Raw genomic sequence first — 25,550 nt, 5'->3', positions numbered from 1 at the left:
GAATTAAATATAAATACAGAATATATATATGTGTGTCTCAATGACATATATATATATATATATATATATATATATATATATATATATATATATATATATATATATATATATATATATATATATATATATATACTGTATATATGTTTTACCAAACATTTGAGCACATAAATCCATTAGATGTCGGTTTTGCAAGCCTGTGAGAAAATATCGCAGTACGGATGCCATACGGAGGATGCCATGCGCAAAATACGCTGACACACCCTGCCTACGGATGACATACGGATCACTACTTTGGGGACTTTTCTGCGTATTACGGCCGTAATAAATGGACCGTATTTACATACGCTGAGCGTGAGGCCGGCCTTATACCCATTATAGAATCTTTAGTTAGGGTTTATTTGCCATAGGCAATTAGTAATAAATATTAATCACCCTACGCTGATTCTTTTTGAACGGTTGAGGTATAACTAAATGTGGTTTAGACACATTGGGGCTCAGAAGGGAGGGAGCATTTGGTTTTAGGAATGCAAAATTTGTAGAATTTCTTTTGGAGGCAAGGAGCCAAAACACTGTCCCGTATTCAATGCGAGGATGCGATTTTTACACACAAATTTATCCGTGTGTCATCCGTACGGCATTTTTTTCTCGCAGGCTTGTAAAATGGACATATCATGGAACCATCGGCTCAAATATTCTTAAAAACGTATATACAGTCTATATACTGTACATATATATATGTCAGTGAGACACACACACATATATATATATATATATACACTCACTGGCCACTTTATTAGGTACACCTGTCCAACTTCTTGTTAACACTTAATTTCTAATCAGCCAATCACATGGCGGCAACTCAGTGCATTTAGGCATGTAGACATGGTCAAGACAATCTCCTGCAGTTCAAACCGAGCATCAGTATGGGGAAGAAAGGTGATTTGAGTGCCTTTGAACGTGGCATGGTTGTTGGTGCCAGAAGGGCTGGTCTGAGTATTTCAGAAACTGCTGATCTACTGGGATTTTCACGCACAACCATCTCTAGGGTTTACAGAGAATGGTCCAAAAAAGAAAAAAAATCCAGTGAGCGGCAGTTCTGTGGGCGGAAATGCCTTGTTGATGCCAGAGGTCAGAGGAGAATGGGCAGACTGGTTCGAGCTGATAGAAAGGCAACAGTGACTCAAATCGCCACCCGTTACAACCAAGGTAGGCCTAAGAGCATCTCTGAACGCACAGTGCGTCGAACTTTGAGGCAGATGGGCTACAGCAGGAGAAGACCACACCGGGTACCACTCCTTTCAGCTAAGAACAGGAAACTGAGGCCAGGGGCGTAACAACAGTCCTGCGGGCCCCGGTGCGAACTTTTGAATGGGGCCCCCCCCCCCCCATTATGGCACCATGCAGGGCCCCCCCCCCAGCTGAATAGCACCATGCAGGGCCCCCCACCATGCAGGGCCCCCCCAGCTGACCAATAGCACCATGCAGGGCCCCCCACCTGACCAATAGCACCATGCAGGGCACCCCCCCCCTAGCTGACCAATAGCACTATGCAGGGCACCCCCCCCCAGCTAAACGATAATGGCACCGGCTCCTGCCGCCCGGACATACCTGGGCCGGGGGCCCGGCGATCGGCATCGCCAGGCAGCCCGGGACCTGGGAAGAGCATGGCGCACCCACATGTCGCACCCCCCACATGTTGCTGCTGCACGTACCTTGGCTTCACCGCTCGAAGTCCCCCAGGCAGCGCGCGCGCGCCTGGCAGCCCCGCGAAAAGGAGGAGGAGGAGCCGAAGAACGTGACGCCGCACGGCCTGCCCCCACAGTGACCGGCCGCTCAGCCTGCAATTCATCCTGGCGGCGGCCCGGTAAGCTGCGCCCACGGCGGACTACCGAGGTCGCAGAGGTCGCGGCGGCACCGGGCCCTCTTTTGGGCCCGGGCCCTGGTGCAGCCGCGACCTCTGCGACCCCGGTAGTTCCGCCCCTGGTCTCCAGCATTCTGCCCCAGTGTGTGTCTCCAGCATTCTGCCCCAGTGTGTGTCTCCAGCATTCTGCCCCAGTGTGTGTCTCCAGCATTCTGCCCCAGTGTGTGTCTCCAGCATTCTGCCCCAGTGTGTGTCTCCAGCATTCTGCCCCAGTGTGTGTCTCCAGCATTCTGCCCCAGTGTGTGTCTCCAGCATTCTGCCCCAGTGTGTGTCTCCATCATTCTGCCCCAGTGTGTGTCTCCAGCATTCTGCCCCAGTGTGTGTCTCCAGCATTCTGCCCCAGTGTGTGTCTCCAGCATTCTGCCCCAGTGTGTGTCCAGCATTCTGCCCCAGTGTGTGTCTCCAGCATTCTGCCCCAGTGTGTGTCTCCAGCATTCTGCCCCAGTGTGTGTCTCCAGCATTCTGCCCCAGTGTGTGTCTCCAGCATTCTGCCCCAGTGTGTGTCTCCAGCATTCTGCCCCAGTGTGTCTCCAGCATTCTGCCCCAGTGTGTGTCTCCAGCATTCTGCCCCAGTGTGTGTCGCCAGCATTCTGCCCCAGTGTGTGTCGCCAGCATTCTGCCCCAGTGTGTGTCTCCAGCATTCTGCCCCAGTGTGTGTCTCCAGCATTCTGCCCCAGTGTGTGTCTCCACTCCAGCATTCTGCCCCAGTGTGTGTCTCCAGCATTCTGCCCCAGTGTGTGTCTCCAGCATTCTGCCCCCCCCCCAGTGTCCCCCACTGCGCCAGGGGCACCCGCCGCTCCGGGGGCCCCCCGGCCGCCACCCTCCTTGAAGACGATACTCACCCTGCTGCCTGCTCCAGCGATGGTCTCGGCATCTGCTCTGCACTGCATCTTCTTCCTGCTTGTGCTTGTGCGGTCATGTGATACTGATTAAAGTCATGAATATGCGCATATTCATGGCCTTAATGAAGCTGTACCACGTGACCGCACAAGCAGGAAGAAGATGCAGTGCAGAGCAGACGCCGAGACCATCGCTGGAGCAGGCAGCAGGGTGAGTATCGTCTTCAAGGAGGGTGGGTGGGGGGCGGCCAGGGGGGCCCCCGGAGCAGTGGGGGCCCTCCCCGGTGGGCCAGTCCGAGCCTGCCGGGGCCCCTGACCTGCGGGGCCCGGTCGCAATGGCGACCGCTGCGACCGCGGTAGTTACGCCCCTGACTGAGGCTACAATTTGTACAAGCTCATCGAAATTGGACAGTAGAAGATTGGAAAAACGTTGCTTGGTCTGATGAGTCTCGATTTCTGCTGCGACATTGGGATGGTAGGGTCAGAATTTGGCGTAAACAACATGAAAGCATGGATCCATCCTGCCTTGTATGGAGCATCTTTGGGATGTGCAGCCGACAAATCTGCGGCAACTGTGTGATGCCATCATGTCAATATGGACCAAAATCTCTGAGGAATGCTTCCAGCACCTTGTTGAATCTATGCCACGAAGAATTGAGGCAGTTCTGAAGGCAAAAGGGGGTCCAACCCGTTACTAGCATGGTGTACCTAATAAAGTGGCCGGTGAGTGTATATATATATATATATATTTAATTCAGCACTAGATAGCAGAAAAGCCGGTAATTAAATTGCTGGCTTTTCCTATCTCCTTCACAAACCCAACAGGATATGAAACATGGTTTATATACAGTAAACCATCTCATATCCCTTCTTTTATTACATATTCCTCTTTACTAATGTAAGAAGTGTTTTTGTGTCAAATTTGGGGTCTCTAGCTATTAAATTAAAGGGTTAAATCCCGGAAAAAAATTGGCGTGGGCTCCCGCGCAATTTTCTCCGCCAGAGTGGTAAAGCCAGTGACTGAGGGCAGATATTAACCCCTTCACCCCCAAGGGTGGTTTGCACGTTAATGACCGGGCCAATTTTTACAATTCTGACCACTGTCCCTTTATGAGGCTATAACTCTGGAACGCTTTGACGGATCTTGGCGATTCTGACACTGTTTTCTCGTGACATATTGTACTTCATGTTAGTGGTAAAATTTATTCGATATAACTTGCGTTTATTTGTGAAAAAAATGGAAATTTGGCGAAAATTTTGAAAATTTTGCAATTTTCCAACTTTGAATTTTTATGCCCTTAAATCACAGACATATGTCACGCAAAATACTTAATAAGTAACATTTCCCACATGTCTACTTTACATCAGTACAATTTTGGAACCAAAATTTTTTTTTGTGACGGAGTTATAAGGGTTAAAAGTTGACCAGCAATTTCTCATTTTTACAACACCATTTTTTTTTAGGGACCACATCTCATTTGAAGTCATTTTGAGGGGTCTATATGATAGAAAATACTCAAGTGTGACACCATTCTAAAAACTGCACCCCTCAAGGTGCTCAAAACCACATTCAAGAAGTTTATTAACCCTTCAGGTGTTTCACAGGAATTTTTGGAATGTTTAAATAAAAATGAACATTTAACTTTTTTTCACACAAAATTTATTTCAGCTCCAATTTGTTTTATTTTACCAAGGGTATCAGGAGAAAATGGACCCCCAAAGTTGTTGTACAACTTGTCCTGAGTACGCTGATACCCCATATGTGGGGGTAAACCACTGTTTGGGCGTATGGCAGAGCTCGGAAGGAAAGGAGCGCCATTTGACTTTTCAATGCAAAATTGACTGGAATTGAGATGGGACGCCATGTTGCGTTTGGAGAGCCCCTGATGTGCCTAAACACTGAAACCCCCTACAAGTGACACCATTTTGGAAAGTAGACCCCCTAAGGAACTTATCTTGATGTGTGGTGAGCACTTTGACCCACCAAGTGCTTCACAGAAGTTTATAATGCAGAGCCGTAAAAATAAAAAATCATATTTTTTCACAAAAATGATTTTTCGCCCCCAATTTTTTATTTTCCCAAGGGTAAGAGAAGAAATTGGACCCCAAAAAATGTTGTGCAATTTGTCCTGAGTACGCTGATACCCCATATGTGGGTGTAAACCATTGTTTGGGCGCATGGCAGAGCTTGGAAGGGAAGGAGCGCCATTTGACTTTTCAATGCAAAATTGACTGGAATTGAGATGGGACGCCATGTTGCGTTTGGAGAGCCCCTGATGTGCCTAAACATTGAAACTCCCTACAAGTGACACCATTTTGGAAAGTAGACCCCCTAAGGAACTTATCTTGATGTGTGGTGAGCACTTTGACCCACCAAGTGCTTCACAGAAGTTTATAATGCAGAGCCGTAAAAATAAAAAATCATATTTTTTTCACAAAAATGATCTTTTTGCCCCCAATTTTTTATTTTCCCAAGGGTAAGAGAAGAAATTGGACCCCCAAAAATGTTGTGCAATTTGTCCTGAGTACGATGATACCCCATATGTGGGTGTAAACCATTGTTTGGGCGCATGGCAGAGCTTGGAAGGGAAGGAGCGCCATTTGACTTTTCAATGCAAAATTGACTGGAATTGAGATGGGACGCCATGTTGCGTTTGGAGAGCCCCTGATGTGCCTAAACATTGAAACTCCCTACAAGTGACACCATTTTGGAAAGTAGACCCCCTAAGGAACTTATCTAGATGTGTGGTGAGCACTTTGACCCACCAAGTGCTTCACAGAAGTTTATAATGCAGAGCCGTAAAAATAAAAAATCATATTTTTTCACAAAAATGATCTTTTCGCCCCCAATTTTTTATTTTCCCAAGGGTAAGAGAAGAAATTGGACCCCCAAAAATGTTGTGCAATTTGTCCTGAGTACGCTGATACCCCATATGTGGGTGTAAACCATTGTTTGGGCGCATGGCAGAGCTTGGAAGGGAAGGAGCGCCATTTGACTTTTCAATGCAAAATTGACTGGAATTGAGATGGGACGCCATGTTGCGTTTGGAGAGCCCCTGATGTGCCTAAACATTGAAACTCCCTACAAGTGACACCATTTTGGAAAGTAGACCCCCTAAGGAACTTATCTAGATGTGTGGTGAGCACTTTGACTCACCAAGTGCTTCACAGAAGTTTATAATGCAGAGCCGTAAAAATAAAAAATCATATTTTTTTCACAAAAATGATCTTTTTGCCCCCAATTTTTTATTTTCCCAAGGGTAAGAGAAGAAATTGGACCCCCAAAAATGTTGTGCAATTTGTCCTGAGTACGATGATACCCCATATGTGGGTGTAAACCATTGTTTGGGCGCATGGCAGAGCTTGGAAGGGAAGGAGCGCCATTTGACTTTTCAATGCAAAATTGACTGGAATTGAGATGGGACGCCATGTTGCGTTTGGAGAGCCCCTGATGTGCCTAAACATTGAAACTCCCTACAAGTGACACCATTTTGGAAAGTAGACCCCCTAAGGAACTTATCTTGATGTGTGGTGAGCACTTTGACCCACCAAGTGCTTCACAGAAGTTTATAATGCAGAGCCGTAAAAATAAAAAATCATATTTTTTCACAAAAATGATCTTTTCGCCCCCAATTTTTTATTTTCCCAAGGGTAAGAGAAGAAATTGGACCCCCAAAAATGTTGTGCAATTTGTCCTGAGTACGCTGATACCCCATATGTGGGTGTAAACCATTGTTTGGGCGCATGGCAGAGCTTGGAAGGGAAGGAGCGCCATTTGACTTTTCAATGCAAAATTGACTGGAATTGAGATGGGACGCCATGTTGCGTTTGGAGAGCCCCTGATGTGCCTAAACATTGAAACTCCCTACAAGTGACACCATTTTGGAAAGTAGACCCCCTAAGGAACTTATCTAGATGTGTGGTGAGCACTTTGACCCACCAAGTGCTTCACAGAAGTTTATAATGCAGAGCCGTAAAAATAAAAAATCATATTTTTTCACAAAAATGATCTTTTTGCCCCCAATTTTTTATTTTCCCAAGGGTAAGAGAAGAAATTGGACCCCAAAAAATGTTGTGCAATTTGTCCTGAGTATGATGATACCCCATATGTGGGTGTAAACCATTGTTTGGGCGCATGGCAGAGCTTGGAAGGGAAGGAGCGCCATTTGACTTTTCAATGCAAAATTGACTGGAATTGAGATGGGACGCCATGTTGCGTTTGGAGAGCGCCTGATGTGCCTAAACATTGAAACTCCCTACAAGTGACACCATTTTGGAAAGTAGACCCCCTAAGGAACTTATCTAGATGTGTTTTGAGAGCTTTGAACCCCCAAGTGTTTCACTACAGATTATAGCGCAAAGCCGTGAAAATAAAAATTCTTTTTTTTTTCACAAAAATGATTTTTAGCCCCCAGTTTTGTATTTTCACAAGGGTAACAGGATAAATTAGACTACAAAAGTTGTTGTCCAATTTGTCCTGAGTACGCTGATACCCCATATGTGGGGGGGAACCACTGTTTGGGTGCATGACAGAGCTCGGAAGGGAAGGAGCGCCATTTGGAATGCAGCCTTAAATGGATTGGTCTGCAGGCGTCACGTTGCATTTGCAGAGCCCCTGATGTACCCAAACAGTACAAACCCCCCACAAGTGACCCCATATTGGAAACTAGACCTCCCAAGGAACTTATCTAGATGTGTTATGAGAACTTTGAACCCCCAAGTGTTTCACTACAGTTTATAACGCAGAGCCGTGAAAATAAAACATCTTTTTTTTCCCACAAAAATGATTTTTAGCCCCCCAAATTTTTATTTTCCTAAGTATAACAAGAGAACTTGGACCCCAGAAGTTGTTGTTCAATTTGTCCCGAGTACGCTGATAACACATATGTTGGGGTAAACCCCTTTTTGGGCGCACGGGAGAGCTCGGAAGGAAAGGAGCACTGTTTTACTTTTTCAACGCAGAATTGGCTGGAATTGAGATTGGACGCCATGTCGCGCTTGGAGAGCCCCTGATGTGCCTGGACAGTGGAAACTCCCCAATTCTACCTGAAACCCTAACCCAAACACACCCCTAACCCTAATCCCAACGGTAACCCTAACCACACCCCTAGCCCTGACACACCCATAATTCTAATCCCAACCCTAATCCAAACGTAAATGTAATCCAAACCCTAACCCTAACTTTAGCCCCAAACCCTAACTTTAGCCCCAACCCTAACTTTACGTCCAACCCTAGCCCTAACCCTAACCCTACCCCTAACCCTAAACGTGACTGAAATACGTGGCACTGAAATACGTGGCACTGAAATACGTGGCACTGAAATACGTGGCACTGAAATACGTGGCACTGAAACACGTGGCACTGAAATACGTGATACGTGGCACTGAAACACGTGGCACTGAAATACGTGATACGTGGCACTGAAATACGTGGCACTGAAATACGTGGCACTGAAATATGTGGCACTGAAATACGTGGCACTGAAATACGTGGCACTTAAATACGTGGCACTGAAATATGTGATACGTGGCACTTAAATACGTGGCACTGAAATACGTGGCACTGAAATACGTGGCACTGAAATACGTGGCACTGAAATACGTGGCACTTAAATACGTGGCACTTAAATACGTGGCACTGAAATATGTGATACGTGGCACTTAAATACGTGGCACTGAAACACGTGGCACTGAAATACGTGATACGTGGCACTGAAATACGTGGCACTGAAATACGTGGCACTGAAATACGTGGCACTGAAATACGTGGCACTGAAATACGTGGTACTAAAATATGTGGCACTGAAATACGTGATACGTGGCACTGAAATACGTGATACGTGGCACTGAAATACGTGGCACTGAAACACGTGGCACTGAAATACGTGATACGTGGCACTGAAATACGTGGCACTGAAATACGTGGCACTGAAATACGTGGCACTGAAATACGTGGCACTATGACTGTCAGAAAATGTTCATTAAACGGTTAGGGGTGAGGTTAGGGGTAGAGTTAGGGTTAGGGTTTGGATCCCTTTATCACCTTGATGGTGGTGGGTGGCTTTTCAGTGTGTTTTCTGTTTTTTTTCGATAAAAATGCATGCGTTTTTAACGCAAACAAACGCATGTGCTTAAAAACGCAAGAAAATACTGCAGGTTGTATTTCTGAAAATGAACGCATGCAGAAAAAAACTGCATGCGTTTGAAAACGCGACCAAACGCGTACAAAAAAAACGCATGCGTTTTCAATGTTAAATATAGGGAAAAAACGCATGCGTTTTTTTGTGCAAAAAACGCTGCAGACAAAAACGCAAGTGTGAAACCAGCGACGCTTTTTATAGCAAAAAAGTTTTTGCGTCTCCACATTTTGAGACCTATAATTTTTCCACATTTTGCTCCACAGAGTCATGTGAGGTCTTGTTTTTTGCGGGACGAGTTGACGTTTTTATTGGTAACATTTTCGGACACGTGACCATTTTTGATCGCTTTTTATTCCGATTTTTGTGAGGCAGAATGACCAAAAACCTGCTATTCATGAATTTCTTTTGGGAGAGGCGTTTATACCGTTCCGCGTTTGGTAAAATTGATAAAGCAGTTTTATTCGTCGGGTCAGTACGATTACAGCGATATCTCATTTATATCATTTTTTTATGTTTTGGCGCTTTTATACGATAAAAACTAAAATATAGAAAAAATAATTATTTTGGTATCGCTTTATTCTCAGGACTATAACTTTTTTATTTTTTTGCTGATGATGCTGTATGGCGGCTTGTTTTTTGCGGGACAAGATGACGTTTTCAGAGGTACCATGGATATTTATATCAGTCTTTTTGATCGCGTGTTATTCCACTTTTTGTTCGGCGGTATGGTAATAAAGCGTTGTTTTTTGCCTCGTTTTTTTTTTTTTTTCTTACGGTGTTTACTGAAGGGGTTAACTAGTGGGGCAGTTTTATAGGTTGGGTCGTTACGGACGCGGCGATACTAAATATGTGTACTTTTATTGTTTTGTTTTTTTTATTTAGATAAAGAAATGTATTTATGGGAATAATATATATTTTTTTTTTATTATTTATTTAGGAATTTTTTTTTTTTTTTACACATGTGGAAAAATTTTTATTTTACTTTTTTACTTTGTCCCAGGGGGGGACATCACAGATCATTGATCTGGCAGTGTGCACAGCACTCTGCCAGATCGACGATCTGCTGTGCAGGGCTGCAGGCTTACCAAGTGTCTGCTCTGAGCAGACACTCGGTAAGCCACCTCCGTCCCTGCAGGACCCGGATGCCGCGGCCATCTTGGATCCGGGACCTGCAGCCAGGAAGGAGGTAGGAGACCCTCGCAGCAATGCGATCACATCGCGTTGCTCCGGGGGTCTCAGGGAAGCCCGCAGGGAGTCCCCTCCCTGCGCGATGCTTCCCTATACCGCCGGTACACTGCGATCATGTTTGATCGCGGTGTGCCGGGGGTTAATGTGCCGGGGGCGATCCATGACCGCTCCTGGCACATAGTGCCGGATGTCAGCTGCGATATGCAGCTGACACCCGGCCGCGATCGGCCGCGCTCCCCCCGTGAGCGCGGCCGATCGCGTATGACGTACTATCCCGTCGGTGGTCATACGGGCCCACCCCACCTCGACGGGATAGTACGTCTGATGTCAGGAAGGGGTTAATAGCCTAGAGAGGGTCCATGGTTATTGGCCCCCCCTGGCTAAAAACATCTGCCCCCAGCCACCCCGGAAAAGGCACATCTGGAAGATGCGCCTATTCTGGCACTTGGCCTCTCTTTTCCCACTCCCCTGTAGCGGTGGGATATGGGGTAATGAAGGGTTAATGTCACCTTGCTATTGTAAGGTGACATTAAGCCAGGTTAATAATGGAGAGGCGTCAATTATGACACCTATCCATTATTAATCCAATAGTACGAAATGGTTAATAAAACACATTATTAAAAAGTATTTGAATGAAATAAAGACACAGGGTGTTTTAATATTTTATTATACTCTTAATCCACCTGAAGACCCTTGTCACCTGAAACGAAGTTAAAAAAAACAAACAACAATATTCCATAACTTCCGTCGTTCAGTCTTGTCCCACGCTGTAAATCCATCTGAAGGGGTTAAATCATTTTACACCCAGCTCTGCTAATGCAGCTGTGCTCCTGTCTGTAAAACTTGGTTAATGAATGGAATGCAGGGGAATGTACTGTAGTTACCTCGAGTCGCGGTGATGCGCCCTCTGCTGGATGAACTCATATGAACTCGAGTGTGAGAAAATATTCTGAAAAGTTCCCAGGCTCGAGTTCATATGAGTTCATCCAGCAGGGGGCGCATACAGAAGCCATACGGATGACACACGGATACATTTGTGCGTAAAAATCGCATCTTCGCATTGAATACGGAACAGTGTTTTGGGACAATTACTGCGTATTACGGCCGTAAAAAACGGACCATATTTCCATACGCTGAGTGTGACGCCAGCCTTATAGTTCAAAAAATATGGTACTTCTTTTTTGCAGGAACACACCTCCCACAAAGCAATATATTGACGATGAATGTCAAGAAGGGGTTAAATGTTGCTTTTTTGCTTTTATTTTGCTCTTGTTTGCATCTATTTTACTGTATATTTATAATCCGTCTCCTATTTTTTACCCCATTTATGTGAAAAAATCCTTAAAAACTACTATAACATAGAAGGCGCCTGCAGTGCCCCAAGGACGCAGCTGATCTGTGTGGTTTTGGGGCTTTTTTTCTTTCTCTTCTAAGTGGAGCCTAATAAAAACGCAGGTAAAAACTTTATTAAGTGCAGAATCAAAGATTTTCTGTGTTATAAAAAACACCTTAAAACCGCGGCTTCACATCTGCACCAAAAACACATCAAATAAGGGGGTGAAGATTGTTATAGTGGAGTTTGATCCTGCAGAAAACAATAAGCACAGTATTTCTGCAACGTGTGAACACGGCCGTACAGACACAAAAAAGCCGGATATCGTATAGTGACGCTACATAAGGATGAGGAAGTTCTGGAGGCTCCGACTGTGAATGAAGGAACAAACAATAATTCCCAGGTCCCACACACGCTGGACCAGAGACCCCTGAATCCACCCGCTCCTCTCTAGTCCCAACTGTCCCGATACAGCGGACAGTCCTGGATTTGGGTCTACGTCCTGCAGTCTCAGGCGTCTGCTGAATTTCCCTCACTACCAGCGCCCCTCTGACAACTCCTGTCAGGGCTGAAAGAAGTGGTAAATGGGCGTGGATTGGGGTGTGGACAAAATTGATGTGCGCCGCATGATCTGTGCCTCTTTCTGTTCTTCAAAAGTTGGGAGGTGTGCACAGCTACTTGGTGTAACACTGGTGAATGTGGACCCACTGTGCCACGGGCCGGGCTTACCCTGGAAGCAGGTAACTAGGTGTCCACCAAGTCTTCACTAGAGCTACCGGTGGAGACGATAGGCTGGACAGCCGGTAGCCACGAGGTACTACTCCTGCTCAGTCACAGGACTGGAGAAGCTGATCGGAGAGTCGAGGCTCAATACAGAATTGAGTGTGATGATAAGTCAATAATCAATAATTAATATTTAACAAGGACTGCCAAATTACTGCTCCAAAAGCAAAACAGTGACTCTCCCCATTGGAGCCCGGCCATGTGCAGTCATTTCTGACCTCAGGTTTGGGGAGAAATTGCTGTATAAATTGTGGCTCCATTTTACTCCGTGAAACTGAAAAATTTGAATCTAAAACATTTCAGTGTAAAAAAAAAAAGTCATTTTTCTTTTCCCCGACCCAGAAATATAAAGATCTATGATGTAATGGTGGGAAAAAAATGCACCCCACACCCAGATAGATTCCATCCACGTGCGGTCTGCTCCGTATATACACCGCTCTGCTCCGTACACCTCGTACACACATGGCTTCGCTCCGTACACCTCGTACACACACGGCTCTGCTCCGTACACCTCGTACACACACGGCTCTGCTCCGTACACCTCGTACACACATGGCTCCGCTCTGTACACCTCATACACACGGCTCTGCTCCGTACACCTCGTACACACATGGCTCTGCTCCATACACCTCATACACAGGGCTCTGCTCCGTACACCTCGTACACACACGGTTCTGCTCCGTACACCTCGTACACACACGGCTCTGCTCCATACACCTCGCACACACAGGGCTCTGCTCCATACACCTCGCACACACACGGCTCCGCTCTGTACACCTCGTACACACACGGTTCTGCTCCGTACACCTCGTACAGACATGGCTCTGCTCCGTACACCTCGTACACACGCGGCTCTGCTCCATACACCTCGTACACACACGGCTCCTCTCCGTATACCTTGTACAGACGCGGCTCTGCTCCATACACCTCGTACACACACGGCTCCTCTCCGTATACCTTGTACAGACGCGGCTCTGCTCCGTACACCTCGTACACACACGGCTCTGCTCCATACACCTCGTACACACACGGCTCTGCTCCGTACACCTCGTACACACACGGCTCTGCTCTGTACACCTCGTACACACACGGCTCCTCTCCGTATACCTTGTACAGACGCGGCTCTGCTCCGTACACCTCATACACACATGGCTCTGCTCCATACACCTCATACACAGGGCTCTGCTCCGTACACCTCGTACACACACGGTTCTGCTCCGTACACCTCGTACACACACGGCTCTGCTCCATACACCTCGCACACACACGGCTCTGCTCCATACACCTCGCACACACAGGGCTCTGCTCCATACACCTCGCACACACAGGGCTCTGCTCCATACACCTCGCACACACACGGCTCTGCTCCATACACCTCGCACACACACGGCTCTGCTCCATACACCTCGCACACACACGGCTCTGCTCCATACACCTCGCACACACACGGCTCTGCTCCATACACCTCGCACACACACGGCTCCGCTCCGTACACCTCGTACACACACGGTTCTGCTCCGTACACCTCGTACACACGCGACTCTGCTCCATACACCTCATACACACACGGCTCCTCTCCGTATACCTTGTACAGACGCGGCTCTGCTCCATACACCTCGTACACACACGGCTCTGCTCCGTACACATCGTACACACACGGCTCTGCTCCGTACACCTCGTACACACGTGGCTCTGCTCCGTACACCTCGTACACACGCGGCTCCTCTCCGTATACCTTGTACAGACGCGGCTCTGCTCCGTACACCTCGTACACACACGGCTCTGCTCCATACACCTCGTACACACACGGCTCTGCTCCGTACACCTCGTACACACACGGCTCTGCTCCGTACACCTCGTACACACACGGCTCCTCTCCGTATACCTTGTACAGACGCGGCTCTGCTCCGTACACCTCGTACACACACGGCTCTGCTCCGTACACCTCGTACACACACGGCTCTGCTACATCCACACTGTAAACCCCTCCTGACCCCACACATAAACTTCCCCTCATCCAGCACCATGACAACCAGCACAGTAGAGTCCTGCATACACTGAGGCCCCTGATCATGTGACCCCTGACTCCTCCCCTCCTGTGACCTCATCACAGGTCCTGTTTGGCTCTGCAGGTGGAGGCTCCACACCAGAACTGTAGCAGGTAAAGACCCCAATATCCACAGGTGTCCCTTCTAATTGGGGGGAACTATCCCCTCTAATAATCCTCGGACAGTTCTGACAAACACAGAAAAGTGCCCCTTTATGGAGGTGACAGAAATTCTGTTTAGTCCCTTTAGCTTCATAGTATCAGCTCTAATCCAATGGTGAGAGAGCGATTTACCCTGAGGAGTCACAGATTGTGGGGTTGTTATAAAATGTTATATTTAGGCACACACAGTATAATGCAGGTACGGACTGGACATTTGAAATCACACAGGCCATGTTGTCCCCATGAACCAGATGGGATATATTCCTAATATTACCCTGGATGGAGGAAAGGAAGATTTTCTACAAGACCAGTATTTCTAATGATACCCGTGCCCTGCTGGGGTAAGTGACGGAGTCAGCAACTATGTGCTCTGTCACAACTCTTAACAGTATGGGTGTCTTGAGAACACCGATTCAGTTAACAACGTAGCAGACAAGGCAGCCCATGACCAGAGAGGCCCTTCTGACATTTGCCAGATAGCCAGTCCGGCCCTGGTATAATGTTCCCTCAGTACCTCCATCCTCCATGCACATTATAATACAAGAAGCCCCACACAATATGCTACCACATACTAAATCCTCCCTTATACCCATTCTTGGTGCTGTATGGTGCCCTATCATGGTTTCTACAGTACTGCCATCCTCAATATTATTTTTTGTGTTTTTCATGTAATTCCGTATATACTTGTGTATAAGCTGAGTTTTTCAGCACATTTTTTTGTGCTGACAACGCCCCGTCAGCTTATGCACGAGTCACTGTCCCAGAAAGCTGGCGGGGGAGGGGGTGTGGTGGAGCAGTGGGTCACAGAGGCAGGAGCCAGCGGCTGTGGCTAAAGCCTGTGCCCCTGCTGTAATAGCACACAGTGCCAGCCGCAGCCACCGGCTTCCAGCCACGCATAGTAAACCTACCGGCGCACCCTCGGTGCTGGCACTACATCTCGTGCTGGCACCTGGAGCTCTTCCTGCTGAGCGATCACGTGGCCCTGCTCATTAAGGTAATAAATATGCACAATTCTCCAATCGAATAGGCGTGGTGCGCATATTCGTTAATGAGCGGTGCCACGTGATTGCTCGTCAGGAAGAACTCCAGGCGCCGGAGGCCGGAACGATGTAGGGCAGGTAGGTGAGTAGGATTTTTCTTTTTTAACAGGAATCCTAGATATGGATAAGGAGTCATGCACACCAGGACTGGGACTGGGGAACCATGCATACCAAGACAGGGACTGGGGAGCCATGCACACCAGGACAGGGACTGGGGAGCCGTGCACACCAGGACAGGGACTGGGGAGCCGTGCACACCAGGACAGGGACTGGGGAGCCGTGCACACCAGGACAGGGACTGGGGAGCCTTGCACACCAGGACAGGGATGAGGGGACAATGCTTATACTCATACTCAATGCTTATACTCGAGTCAATAAGCTTACCCAGTTTTTCGTGTTAAAAGTAGCTTACACTCAAGTATACACGTTATATGGAATCCAAAGTAAAAATGCTAAAAAGAAAACATATTCAGAAAAAAACATCGTACATGGGAGTCATTGGCATCAAATATCTCCTGTCTTGGTTCTTGCAAACAATCTTTTATAAAACCCTCAAACCTCTGTGTGTGAATCAGACATGAGACCTAACGTGATAGAAGATTACAGTGTGGGGAAGACGGGAAACCTTCATATATGCGGCCTGTGGTGATGGAGTCAGTGACGGACTCTGGCCAAATATGTTTCTAGAGCCGTAGTAGAAGATGGAGATGTCGTCCTCATCATGAAGTAGTTATTTCTCCTGTCACGTGTAATGAATATCTCCTGCAGTATTGCTAATGCCGATTCCAGTGTTGGTAAATGAGACGAGAATTAGCGTTATGGAAGATGAGTCTATGAGGAACGTATTCAGCTGCCGACTCCGAGGAAGAAACTGCTTGTTGCCTATGGCATAAAATACACTGCTCAAAAAAATAAAGGGAACACTAGAATCCCACATCCTAGATATCACTGAATTAAATATTCCAGTTGTAAATCTTTATTCATTACATAGTGGAATGTGTTGAGAACAATAAAACAAAAAAATGATCAACGTAAATCACAACTAATATTCCACGGAGGTCTGGAGTTGGAATGATGCTCAAAATCAAAGTGGAAAATGAAGTTACAGGCTGATCCAACTTCAGTGGAAATGCCTCAAGACAAGGAAATGATGCTCAATAGTGTGTGTGGCCTCCTTGTGCCTGTATGACCTCCCTACAATGCCGGAGCATGCTCCTGATGAGGCGTCGGATTGTCTCCTGAGGGATCTCCTCCCAGACCTGGCATCTGCCAACTCCTGAACAGTCTGTGGTGCAACATGACCTTGGTGGATGGTGCGATGACATGATGTCCCAGATGTGTTCAATCGGATTCAGGTCTGGGGAACAGCGTGCCAGTCCATAGCTTCAATGCCTCCATCTTGCAGGAACTGCTGACACACTCCAGCCACATGAGGTCTGGCATTGTCCTGCATTAGGAGGAACCCAGGGCCAACCGCACCAGCATATGGTCTCACAAGGGGTCTGAGGATCTCATCTTGGTACCTAATGGCAGTCAGGCTACCTCTGGCGAGCACATGGAGGGCTGTGCGGCTCTCCAAAAAAAAGCCACCCCACACCATTATTGACCCACTGTCAAACCAGTCATGCTGAAGGATGTTTCCGGCAGCAGATCGCTCTCCACGGCATCTCCAGACTCTGTCACATCTGTCACGTGCTTAGTGTGAACCTGGTTTCATCTGTGAAGAGCACAGTGCGCCAGTGGTGAATTTGCCAATCCTGGTGTTCTGTGGCAAATGCCAAGCGACCTGCATGGTGTTGGGCTGTGGACGTCGGGCACTCAGACCATCCTCATGGAGTCGGTTTCTAACCGTTTGTGCAGACACATGCACATTTGTGGCCTGCTGGAGGTCATTTTGCAGGGCTCTGGCAGTGCTCCTCCTGTTACTCCTTGCACAAGGCTGAGGTAGCAGTCCTGCTGCTGGGTTGTTGCCCTCCTACAGCCCCCTCCACGTCTCTTGGTGTACTGGCCTGTCTCCTGGTAGTGCCTCCAGCCTCTGGACACTACGCTGACAGACACAGCAAACCTTCTTTCCACAGCTTGCATTGATGTGCCATCCTGGATGAGCTGCACTGCCTGAACCACTTGTGTGGGTTGTAGAGTCCGTCTCATGCTACCACGAGTGTGAAAGCACAACCAACATTCAAAAGTGACCAAAACATCAGCCAGAAAGCAATGGTACTGAGATGTGGTCTGTGGTCCCCACCTGCAGAACCACTCCTTTATTGAGTGTGTCTTGATAATTGGCAATAATTTCCATCTGTTGTCTTTTCCATTTGCACAACAGCATGTGAAATTGATAGTTAATCAGTGTTGCTTCCTAAGTGGACAGTTTAATTTCACAGAAGATTGATTTACTTGGAGTTATATTCTGTTGTTTAAGTGTTCTTTTTATTTTTTTTCAGCAGTGTATATAGGTTTTATTAGTAGATGTCAGGGAAAAAACAAAATGTTGTAAAATAAGAAAAAATACCATTGCTGCTTGGGTCCCCGCCAGTCTCTGTATTTCCTGCTCAGTCCCAAGAAACTTGTGATTCCTACAGCTAATAAGCTGCCGAAGCAGTGGCCAACTTAGCCAGTGATTGGGGTCATGGAGGAGATGTCTTACTCAGCAATTTTACTTATGTTCCAGTCCATACAAGACTACAGAATACAACATCTACAAGTTCTATCTACTCATATGTTTCCATTATTATCTCCAGTAATTGTATTATTACACAGGATTCTTATGATGTTACATCAGCTCATCAACTTCTCATTCAGGTCTCTACAATATTGGATCCTCTCAGTGAAGATCTTCTATACAAGAGAATTTTCCTGATATACCCATCAAGGATGGATATGGACAGAGACAAGATGGCGGAGAGGATATTACAGCTCACCCTAGAGATCCTCTTCCAGCTTACTGGAGAGGTGAGAGGTTCTGATGATGTCACATTACATAATTCTTATCTATGGGAATAACAGATGGATAGAACTGGAGAGGTGAGGACTCCAAAAATGTCTGTAGTGAGATTTATTAGGGTATGCTTCCACGGTCCGTATCGGCAGCGCTTTGGACGAAGCACATACCTGCTCCGTCCAAAGCGCTGCCAGCTTTTGTACGTGAGGTGATTCCGCCTGTGTTCATTGAACCATGCAGAATCACCGCATCCTATACATTGGACGGTGATATTTATCTTGCGGAGACTGAGTGTCTCCGCATGATAAATTGACATGCTGCGGTCTAGATAGAAGCACCTCATCTCCGTTTATGCAGGGATGCCGGAGGCGTCCTTGCACACCTAGTGGAGATGGGATTTCATAAAATCCCATCCACTATGCTGTAACATTTGGCCGCTGTGGATTGGACGCTGCGGCTGTACCAACCTGCAGCGAATACTGAACTTGGAAACATACCCTTAATGTATCTCTCCATAACCAGGTTTGCACAGTAGTGAAGAAGACCTCTAGTGAGCGCTGTCAGGACCCAGTGTCTGAGGGATGCGGTAGACCCCTGAGCCCAATCACGGAGCCTCCACTTCTCCACATTATACATGAGGACATCAATGACCAGAAGATCCTAGAACTCATCTCCAAGATGATTGAGCTGCTGACTGGAGAGGTGACACTGCTGGGAATGTTGGGACATTATACAGTAACGCTATGATGGGATCGGGGGGATGACGGTATCATTGTACGTGTCAGGTTCCTATAAGGTGTCAGGATGTCGCCGTCTATTTCTCCATGGAGGAGTGGGAGTATTTAGAAGGACACAAAGATCTGTACAAGGACGTCATGATGGAGGTTCCCCAGCCCCTCACATCACCAGGTAATGGACAGGACTAAATACAAACGGCCTGAAATTATCTGTATGCAAGTAATGAATCCTGTATGTGTTTCCTCCAGATCTGTCCAGTAAAAGGACAACACCAGAGAGATGTCCCTGTCCTCTTCTTCCACAGGACTGTAAACAAGAAGATCCCAATATTCCTCAAGATCATCAGGTAGATGGAGAGAAGATGTCATGAGATCTCCCTTGTGATGTGTAGATGGCTGTGAAGGTCTTGTGCTCAGTGTTGTTTTATCCACCAGTATTATATGTTTTATACTTGTGTAATGAGAACGGTGGAGATGGCAGGATTAGAGCTGATCATAGATGTGAATTCTCCATCTGTGTGTGACTTTTACTATATTTGTTTCAGGGTGAAGATCTGACCCATATTAATACTACAGAGACATATGTGAGGGGTGATGAGCGGTATAAAGAGGAGATTCCTACATATGACTACCCAGGTGAGTAGCAACCACTAAATGCAGAGAAGTCACAGATTCTTCTCAGTCACCAGCTGTGGCTGCTTTATCGGTGGTGTAGTCCATCCGTATCACAATCGTGTGATCACCATTTTGCCTCTAGACCACAACATTCTCCTCCATCCAAAACTGTTCAAATCACTTTGGCCATTGAAAGCCCTTTTCTGTAGAACTTACAACCTGGAAGATCCATCTACTTCAATTAGAAGACGTTGACCGTTACCTGCCCAGATCTGTGAACTACAAAGCCAAATGACAGCGTATGTAGAATGTGCTGACAAGTTAGAAAATCAATTTAAGAAAAATATTATGATGGGCCTGTTAGAGAAAGCGGAGGGTAATGATGCTGTTGGCTTCATAGATCACTGATATCTTATTGCCTGAATCTCCCTTCTCTCCCTTCTGTGCTGCTGAATGTGCTCATATGGTCCCTACAAGCAGGGCCGATGTTAGCGGCAGGCAGACGAGGCAGTTGCCTAGGGCCCCTGCTCCCCCAGCCAGTCGCCTGCCGCCAGCGCCGACTCTCCCCGCCAGCATCGACTCTCCCCGCCAGGCAGTGCCTACACATTCAACTATACAGGCGTCTATGATGCCGGTATAGTTCAAAGCAATGATGGTGGAGAGAGCGTCAGCTGACGCTTCCTCCGTCATCATTCCCCTCTGCCTCTGACACTGCAGGTGCACGATGATGTCATCACGTACCTGCTGTGTGCCGGGCCGATTGCAGCCGCTGAGACCGGAGCCGAGCCGGGAGCAACACAGGGCACAAGAGAGGTGAGGATTGTGTGTGGGTTTTTTTTTGTTTTTTTTCTATATATCAATGAGTACTGGACTGTGGGGACATTCTCGGGGGGGAGGGTCGGCTACATTATATTCTATAGGGGCTGTATTATATTCTGTGGGGTGCTGTATTTTATTCTATGGGGGGCTGTATTATATTCTATGGGGGCTGTATTATACTCTATGGGGGATTACAGTATATTCTATGGGTGCTGTATTATATTCTATGTAGGGCTACAGTATATTCTATGGGGGGTCTGTATGATATTCTATGAGAGAGGGTTGCGTCATACTCTTTGATGGGGCTACATTATATTCTATGGGGGGCTTTATTATATTCTATGGGGGGGCTGTATTATTTTCTATGAGGGAGGATTGCATCATACTCTTGGATGGGGCTACATTATATTCTATGGGGAGGTGGGCTGTATTATATTCTTTGGGGGCGGCATTATATTCTATGTATTAAATTTATTATATTCTATGAGGGGGCTACATTATATTGTATGGAGGGCTTCAATATACTCTATGAGGGGGCTACATTATATTCTATGGGTGGCTGCAATATACTATGTGAGGAGGGCTACATTGTATTCCATGGAGGGGCTGCATTATATTCTATGGGGGAGTGCATTATATTCTATGGGGGCTGCATTATACTCTATGAGGGGCTACCATATATTCTATGGAGGGGCTGTATTATATTCTATAGGGGGCTACATTATATTCTATGGGTGGGCTGTATACTGTATATACTATGAGGGAGGATTGTAACATACTCTTTGATGGGGCTACATTATATTCTATGGGGGATTACAGTATATTCTATGGGGGCTGCATTCTACTTTATGAGGTGTCTACCATATATTCTATGGAGGGGCTGCATTATATTATATGCGGGGGCTGCATTATATTCTTTTGGGGGCTACATTATATTCTATGGGTGGGTTGTATTATATTCTATGAGGGAGGATTGCATCATACTCTTTGATGGGGCTACATTATATTCTATGGGGAGGTGGGCTGTATTATATTTTATGGAGGATACATTATATTCTATGGGGAGGTGGGCTGTATTAGATTCTATGGAGGCTACATTATATTCTATGGGAGGTGAGCTGTATTATATTCTATGGGGGTACATTTTATTCTATGGGAGGTTGGCTGTATTGTATTGTATGGGGACTACATTATATTCTATGAGGATGAGGAAGTGAGCTGTATTATATTCTATGGGGGTACATTAAATTCTATGGGGGGGTGGGCTGTATTATATTCTATGGGGCGCTACATTATATTCTATGGGGGGCTGTTATGTTCTATGAGGGAAGATTGCAACATACTCTTTATGGGGCTACATTATATTCTATGGGGAGGTGGGCTGTATTATATTCTATAGGGGCTACATTATATTCTATGTATGATATTTATTCTATGTATTAAATTCTATGAGGGGTGATTGTGTCATACTCTGAGGGGGCTACATTATGTACTATGGGGGGCTGTGTTATACTATATGAGGAGGGCTATATTGTATTCTATGGAGGGACTACATTATATAATATGGGGGCTGCATTATACTCTGAGGGGGCTAGCATATATTCTATGGATGGGCTGCATTATACTATATGAGGGGCTGCATTATATTCTATGGGGGGTTACATTATATTGTATGGCAGGGCTGCATTTTACTCAAGGGGCTAGATTATATTCTGTGGGGTGGCTGCATTATACTCTCTGGGGAGGCAGCATTATACTATATGTGGGCTGCATTATACTGTATCGATGACTATGGGGAATACATTATACTATATGAAGAACTATGGGGTGCATTATACTATGGGAAGTGAATTGTACTACATGGATGACTATGGCGGTGCATTATACTATGGAGCACTATGAGGAGTGTATTATACTAGATGGTGGACTGATGAGTGTGTTATACTTTATGGAGGACTAAGTGTATTTTAACCCCAGAACGCATACCCATAGAAATCTACACATTCACGCACCTGGGGCCTTTTAGGCCTGTTTACAATTATCATGGAATAACTCAAATAAAAATACTTTTCAAAGTTTATTGCAAAGTAAGGATGCATTCCCACTAGCGCAGGGGTCCGCCAGGACGGGATTCCGTAATGGATCTGACCTCCTGGTGACCCCAGCTAAGGCTGGCGGAGGCATACCTGGGGCCTCGCAAGCCTGCCAGGTTACTTGTTTTCTATTTTCTGTAAAATTACTTTAGTTATAATTTTGAAACTCTAGGTATTCCTCAGGTATATAGTTGTTAGTAATTTCCAGTTGTTCATATATTTTTATGTTATAGGCATTTCGGTATAACAACCTTTTTTTGGGACTACCCCATATTCACGCACCTGGGGCCTTTTAGGCCTGTGTGCAAATAACACGGAATAACGCAAATAAAAATACTTTTCAAAATGTATTTTACAATTGCAAGGTAAGGATGCATTCCAACTAGCGCTGGGGTCCGCCAGGAGGGGATCCGTAATGGATCTGACCTCCTGGTGACCCCAGCTAAGGCTGGCGGAATCCTGGAGTTACCAGGAGGTCAGATCCATTATGGATCCCCTTCTGGCGAACCCCAGCGCTACTGGGAACACAGCCTAAGATGTGTATATTTCAAAACATAATTATGTGCATAAAACAACAAAAAAGTAAGTAAACGGGCACGCCAAATATAGCAATTCTATATGCAATTTTTTTATGAAAACATTTTTTGGTTGTAGCAAACTTGGTGCAGGAATATTTATTTGTAACTTTACATATTCCCCCGACAATTCTCGCATATTATTTTTTCGGCTGAATGTTCCTTGCATACATTTTGTCCGCAAGTAGAACAGAAACGCTCCGATTTTCTTTCCTTCTTTGCTGGACAAATATAGCAGCGCTTTCTTTTTTTTTCTCTTTGCTCTGGATGTTCCAGAAAGCGTATTCCACATCGGATCATTGCCTCCGTAATTTGCCTTGATAAGCATATCATGCTGCTTCTCTCCATCATAGTAGGCATCAAAAGTTCATAACAAAGTTCTGTCAAAAATAGACGTCTCTTGTCTTTCCTGTTGGCATGGAATTCTGGATTAGTTTGACAATAAACAATGTAGCTATTGAGGGCTGACACATCAAGGATATTTGAAAAAAGGGAATGCAGAATCCACACTCTTCGCAGCAATAGCAGAGTCATAAAAGTTCTTCCCCAGCAACAATACAGACAAAAAGACTGAGTATCACATGTAAATCTAGTACAGGCCTAAAAGGCCCCAGGTGCGTGAATATGGGGTAGTCCCAAAAAAAGGTTTTTATACCGAAATGTCTGTAACATAAAAATATATGAATAACTGGAAATTACTAACAACTATATACCTGAGGATTACCTAGATTTTCAAAATTCTAACTAAAGTACTTTTACAGAAAATAGAAAACAAGTAACCTGGCAGGCCTGCGAGGCCCCAGGTATGCGTTCTAGGGTTAATATATGGAGGACTATGAGGAGTGTATTATACTATATATAGGACTGAGGAGTGTATTATACTATATGGAGGACTGAAGAGTATTATACTATATGGAAGACTGAGGAGTATTATACTATATGGAGGACTAAAGAGTGTATTATACTATATGGAGGACTAAGCTGTGTATTTTAATATATGGAGGACTATGAGGAGTGTATTATACTATATATAGGACTGAGGAGTGTATTATACTATATGGAGGACTGAAGAGTATTATACTATATGGAAGACTGAGGAGTATTATACTATATGGAGGACTAAAGAGTGTATTATACTATATGGAGGACTAAGCAGTGTATTTTAATATATGGAGGACTATGAGGAGTGTATTATACTATATATAGGACTGAGGAGTGTATTATACTATATGGAGGACTGAAGAGTGTATTATGCTATATGGAGAACTGAGCAGTGTATTTTACTATATGGAGGACTATGAGAAGTGTATAATACTGTATGGAAGACTGAGAAGTGTATTTTAATATATGGCGGACTATAGGGAGTGTATTATACTATAGGGAGTGTATTATACTATATATAGGACTGAGGTGAGTATTATAGTATATGGAGGACTGAGGAGTGTATTTTACTATATGGAGGACTATGAGAAGTGTATAATACTGTATGGAAGACTGAGAAGTGTATTTTAATATATGGAGGACTATAGGGAGTGTATTATACTATAGGGAGTGTATTATACTATATATAGGACTGAGGTGAGTATTATAGTATATGGAGGACTGAGAAGTGTATTTTAATATATGGAGGACTATAGGGAGTGTATTATGCTATAGGGAGTGTATTATACTATATGGAGGACAATGGAGCACATTATATTATATGGAGGACTATGGGGTGTGCATTTTACAACATGGAGGACTGTTGTGTACATTATACTATGTGGAGGACTATGGGATGTATTATACTAAACAAGCAAAATGCTGCATATTCATCGAGTGATTGGATTGTTTATGTGGGAACAGAAATCATTGTTCTCATCAGCACATCGCCAGTGTAAACTCTAGATGTGCTGCTGATAACGTGATACTCTATGGGGACAGATTGATCTAATAGTGATTGTTCTGTTCCCATCATTCTTTCTCAGTTGGTGTAAAGAGGCCGGGAAAAAAGCGAACGACTTCAATATTGTCGATCACAAAAGTTTTGCGGCCTGAACTCTAACCCCTTTAAAGGGATGGTGCCACCAGTTTTCTTGTAGTTTGTTTTTTGTGAAATTAAGCTTAAAATAATAAATAAAATGTTTTAATGCAATGTTTGCACTTTTTGCAAACATTTCTATATGAAAAATAGATATTTTCTTACAAATATATATATTTACCACTAGGGGGAGCATTTTCCGTTTTAGACCTCAAGCAGCTATAGTGAGACTTACCAGCTTTACTGTTAGCTGGAAAATTGGGGCAGCAACTGCTGACATCACCATTTCCCTCCCCT

General features: G+C 45.4%; 1 protein-coding gene across 2 annotated transcripts in view; it reads left to right on the top strand.

Annotated features, from left to right (window-relative positions):
* LOC143766503 (uncharacterized) overlaps nucleotides 1-25,550 on the top strand; it is a 264,909-nt gene that overhangs the window by 210,638 nt on the left and 28,721 nt on the right. Inside the window, exons 1-6 of one of the 2 annotated variants that reach the window (XM_077254242.1) lie at nucleotides 14,340-14,365; nucleotides 18,256-18,405; nucleotides 18,917-19,096; nucleotides 19,180-19,303; nucleotides 19,381-19,478; nucleotides 19,677-19,767. In XM_077254242.1, the coding sequence (XP_077110357.1) occupies nucleotides 18,328-18,405; nucleotides 18,917-19,096; nucleotides 19,180-19,303; nucleotides 19,381-19,478; nucleotides 19,677-19,767 (571 nt within the window). In that variant the 5' untranslated portion in view covers nucleotides 14,340-14,365; nucleotides 18,256-18,327. Of the gene's footprint in view, nucleotides 1-14,339; nucleotides 14,366-18,255; nucleotides 18,406-18,916; nucleotides 19,097-19,179; nucleotides 19,304-19,380; nucleotides 19,479-19,676; nucleotides 19,768-25,550 lie in introns of those variants that run through there. The other variant, XM_077254240.1, reaches the window with a different exon arrangement.

The sequence above is a fragment of the Ranitomeya variabilis genome, chromosome 4, assembly GCF_051348905.1.
Source record: "Ranitomeya variabilis isolate aRanVar5 chromosome 4, aRanVar5.hap1, whole genome shotgun sequence".
Lineage (NCBI taxonomy): Eukaryota > Metazoa > Chordata > Amphibia > Anura > Dendrobatidae > Ranitomeya > Ranitomeya variabilis.
This window is presented reverse-complemented; position numbering and strand designations above follow the sequence as displayed.